The 5,000-nt window shown below is 46.6% G+C and overlaps 1 protein-coding gene across 1 annotated transcript in view; it reads right to left on the bottom strand.

The window, feature by feature from the left end:
• htt (huntingtin) overlaps positions 1-5,000 on the bottom strand; it is a 46,942-nt gene that overhangs the window by 20,180 nt on the left and 21,762 nt on the right. The window contains exons 30-36 of the mRNA XM_030787904.1: positions 4,831-4,908; positions 4,379-4,602; positions 3,972-4,050; positions 3,448-3,609; positions 2,439-2,494; positions 1,748-1,896; positions 1,051-1,187 (exon numbers count right to left, since the gene is read on the bottom strand). Coding sequence (XP_030643764.1) covers positions 1,051-1,187; positions 1,748-1,896; positions 2,439-2,494; positions 3,448-3,609; positions 3,972-4,050; positions 4,379-4,602; positions 4,831-4,908 — 885 coding nt within the window. The remainder of the gene's footprint in view (positions 1-1,050; positions 1,188-1,747; positions 1,897-2,438; positions 2,495-3,447; positions 3,610-3,971; positions 4,051-4,378; positions 4,603-4,830; positions 4,909-5,000) is intronic.

Below are 5,000 nucleotides of genomic sequence, written 5' to 3'. Positions count from 1 at the left end.
ATCCTCATTCTCCTTATGACACTGCTGTAGAACCAGGATAAACATCTCCAACACCTACACACACACACACACACACACATTATGCATTTAAACAGACATATACACGTTACACACACACACACACACACACACACACACACACTTATCCTCATTCTCCTTATGATACTGCTGTAGAACCAGGATAAACATCTCCAACACCTACACACACACACACACACACACATTATGCATTTAAACAGACATATACACGTTACACACACACACTTATCCTCATTCTCCTTATGGCACTGCTGCAGGACCAGGATAAACATCTACAACATCTGTACACACACACACACACGGCTGTACCTGGTGGTGCTGTATAAGGCAGGCATACACACACACACACACACACACACACACGGCTGTACCTGGTGGTGCTGTATAAGGCAGGCACACACACACACGCACACACACACACGGCTGTACCTGGTGGTGCTGTATAAGGCAGGCACACACACACACACACACACACACACGCGCGCGCGGCTGTACCTGGTGGTGCTGTATAAGGCAGGCACACACACACACACACACACACGGCTGTACCTGGTGGTGCTGTATAAGGCAGGCACACACACACACACACACACACGGCTGTACCTGGTGGTGCTGTATAAGGCAGGCACACACACACACACATGGCTGTACCTGGTGGTGCTGTATAAGGCAGGCACACACACACACACACACACACACACGGCTGTACCTGGTGGCTGTATAAGGCAGGCACACACACACACACACACACACGCACACGCACACGCACACGCACACACACACGGCTGTACCTGGTGGTGCTGTATAAGGCAGGCACATACACACACACGGCTGTACCTGGTGGTGCTGTATAAGGCAGGCACACACACACACACACACACACACACACACACACACACACACACACGGCTGTACCTGGTGGTGCTGTATAAGGCAGGCACACACACACACACGGCTGTACCTGGTGGTGCTGTATAAGGCAGGCACACACACACACACACATGGCTGTACCTGGTGGTGCTGTATAAGGCGCAGCAGCATGGACACCACCACTTCTTTCTGAGTCTCCAGCTCTTTGCCTGCGTCTGCTTTATTCGAGCCACGCAGCACAAACAGGTCATGAACTATGGGCTGGAGGGCAGGGATCGCTGCAGGAGGAGAGCCACACATCATTACACAGTCACATATAACATATCTACACACACACACACACACACACACACACACACACACACACAGTGCAAAGAGCACACACAAACACACGGACACGTGCATACATGCACACAGACACACAGACACACACACACACACACACATAAACACAGACACACACACACACAGAGCGAGATAGAGAGAGTGTATGGAATATCCCACAAAAAAAGAAAAAAAAACACCTATCTACACTTGTGATTACATTTCTGTTTATGTTGTTAACCACAAAAAACAGAAAATTACAAGAGTGGTCTGTTATAGTAACCTCCTGTGTGTGTGTATGTGTGCATGTGTGTGTGTGCGTGCATGCTCGTGTGTGTGTGCATGTGTGTGTGTGTGTGCATGTGTGTGCGTGTGTGTGCATGCCCGTGTGTGTGTGCGTGTGTGCATGTGTGTGCGCATGCGTGTGTGTGCATGTGTGTGTGTGTGCGTGCGTGTGTGTGTGTGCGTGCGTGTGTGTGTGTGTGTGTGTGTGTGCGTTTGCTGTTGTGTTTACCATGGGTGACGGCCTTCCTGCCGCTGGCCATGATCCCGTCACAGAGCTGAATGATCTTGGGAATGCTGATGATCTGTTTGGAGTGGTACCGCTCGTACGACAGCAACACCAGGAAGAAGAAAATGTTGGGAACGATCACCTCCGAATCTCTGTCATACACACACACACACACACACACACGGACACAAACACACGCACACACACACACACACATACACACACACACGGACACAAACACAAACACACGCACACACACACACACACACACGGACACAAACACACGCACACACACACACACACACACACACACACACACACACACACAAACAAACACACACACACACGGACACAAACACACGCGCACACACACACACATACAAACAAACACATACACACACACACACACCCGCACACCCGCGCACACACACACACACACACACACACACACACACACACACACACACACACGCACAGAGATAAAACAGTATTTGTATTTAGAGAGAACTGCCAAGGACACTATACAACTTTAAAGGGTAAATGAGTGTAAAACAGTTCAGCGAGTGCATGTCTGATTAGACGTGTGTAATATAAAACAGACCCTACGGTCCATTTGAGAGATGTTAATGGCTCAGATGTGTGATCAGTATGCCGCTTTTGAAGCATATGTGTCTGTAACCAGAGAAAGGTTTACCTGAACTGACCCACTTCAATGTACTCAAACTGTTTCAGCACAAAGCCTATGAACACCTAAACAAACAACAACAACAAGAGAGAGAAAGACAGACTTTACTAACAAACATTCGCCCTCTGGCAGAAAAGAATGGGAATTTCATATGGTCTTTTACACAAACTAACTCTGTTGATAGGATATACTGACTCAGCTGAATTCAGTATTTTGGGTGTAATTAATCAACTGAATTCAGTAGCCTGGATGTAATAAGCTGACTGAATTCAGTAGATTTATGTGTAATTACTTGACTGAATTTGTTAGACTTTGTGTGCAGTTCTCTCACTAAATTCAGGACATTTGTGTGTAATTATCTAATTGAATTCAGTAGATTTGTGTGTAACTATCTGACTGAATTCAGTACACATGGTGTAGTTATCGGACTGAGTTCCCTACATTTGTGTGTAATTATCCAACTGAATTCTGAAGATATCTGTGTAATTATCTGATTGAATTCAGTACATACAGTATAGTGTAGTTATCTGACTGAGTTCTCCATATTTGTGTCTAACTATCTGACTGAATTCAGTCGACTTGTGTGTAACTATCTGACTGAGTTCAGTCGACTTGCGTGTAACTATCTGACTGAATTCAGTCGACTTGTGTGTAACTATCTGACTGAATTCAGTACATACAGTATAGTGTAGTTATCTGACTGAGTTCTCCATATTTGTGTCTAACTATCTGACTGAATTCAGTCGACTTGTGTGTAACTATCTGACTGAGTTCAGTCGACTTGCGTGTAACTATCTGACTGAATTCAGTCGACTTGTGTGTAACTATCTGACTGAATTCAGTCGACTTGCGTGTAACTATCTGACTGAATTCAGTCGACTTGTGTGTAACTATCTGACTGAATTCTGTACATACGGTGTAGTTATCTACCTGAACTCTATACATTTTTGTGCAGCGGAACTCAGTAGATTAGCGCATAAACATTCAGTAGATTTGTAGATTTGAATATCGGCCTGACCTGATCAGAATCGAGGAGGCAGTAGTTGACGCGGAGCTGCACCAGCTGAGCGAGAAGGTCCAGGACCTGTCTCTGCAGGGTGACGGAGGTACTGGTGGTGTACTGTTTCAACGCTTTTATCACCAGAGGCTCAAACAGGCGGATGTGGTTATGAATGGCATTCTACACATGAAAAAGAACCCTTTATCAGGAGATGAGGTGATTCAATTTTACATCAAAACATTCCACGTCTGCCTCCCAGGCAACTGCTATTTTCATACAGTAACAGCAGATCATTACAGTCACAGCAAACCTTGAGAACATGTTACCTAATAAACAGGAAAAAACACAATATCTTGCGGTAGATTCCTCTCAACTACATCATAACAAGTGACCTCTTGAAACTGTTAAATAAAAAGGATTAAGGTGTTTGCACTTACAGCAACGATAAAAAAAAAAAAACAAACAAACAATTTCAGTAAAAAACAGAGACCGTACGGAACGACAGGTTTGCGAGTGAAGGTTTGGGAGTGACTCGACCGTACCTTGTCCCCTCTGTGGCGGGTGACGTTGGTGATGCTGGACCTCAGCTGATTGGACACTTTCTGCATCACGTCAAACCACCTGCGGAAGCACAGAACACAGAACATCCGCGGTCAGCCGACGAGTGTGTGTTTCCAGTGCGCATCCGTCAGATTCTAAATCACATCAGATCTAACAGGAATGAGTCCTTATCCGTCCGATTAAGTTTAAGTTTCCGTGATCGCGCACACACGCTGTGAACAGTGAGCAGTGAATTTGTCCTCTGCATTTAACCCGTCCAACACGCCAGTTGTGAACACATCTTAAGACGTTCTGCTGCTAAAAGCAAAGAGTGCTCAACCGTCAGACGGGATAAGGGGCGGCACGAGGACGCTGAGCGCGAGGCCTGTCCGTGCGACGTCGCACTCACCCGGACGCGTCCTGCTCCTGCTCGGCCTGGACCATGTTCCTCAGGCTGGCGTCGGCGAGAGCCTGGGTGAAGTGCGTGTACGGCGCCATGAAGCAGTAGTGGTACAGGCCGGGGCGCAGGCTGGAGGATCCCAGCCGCAGGGCTTTCCCCTGGGCGCGGCAGGGGTTCGACGAGCTGCCTTCGTATTGAGACGCCAGGTTCGTCCCAAACAACGTTTTCAGTAGCTGGGGGTCGGCAAAGGTGAAGGAAAAAGTTAAATTTTTTTTTTCCTTTTTGGTTCACTTGTTTCACACGACAAAAAAAAAAGAAAAATTGGCAGACGTGTCACAAAAGGAGTTTTCCATCTTCCTTTATTCTGAGTTAGTATTTTGCTAACACAAATAGAAGAAGAGTGCTGAAAAAAGTTTGTGTGTGTGTGTGTGTGTGTGTGACAGAGACAGAGAAAGGCATACCTGCTGCACACACACGGTGGCTAACGTGGGCTCCCTTGAGAAACAGGACTTCAGATACCCCAAGATCTCCTCTACACACTGAACGTGACGAAAGAAAGAACAAGTCATTACACCTGAACCCCAAGACGTGCAGGGGAATGTGTCACTTAATTCAGGGGTGAGTTCCTTAA

This window comes from Chanos chanos, chromosome 11 (assembly GCF_902362185.1).
Source record: "Chanos chanos chromosome 11, fChaCha1.1, whole genome shotgun sequence".
Classification (NCBI taxonomy): domain Eukaryota; kingdom Metazoa; phylum Chordata; class Actinopteri; order Gonorynchiformes; family Chanidae; genus Chanos; species Chanos chanos.
The sequence above is the reverse complement of the archived record's forward strand: the minus strand, read 5'-3'. Positions and strand labels throughout refer to the sequence as shown.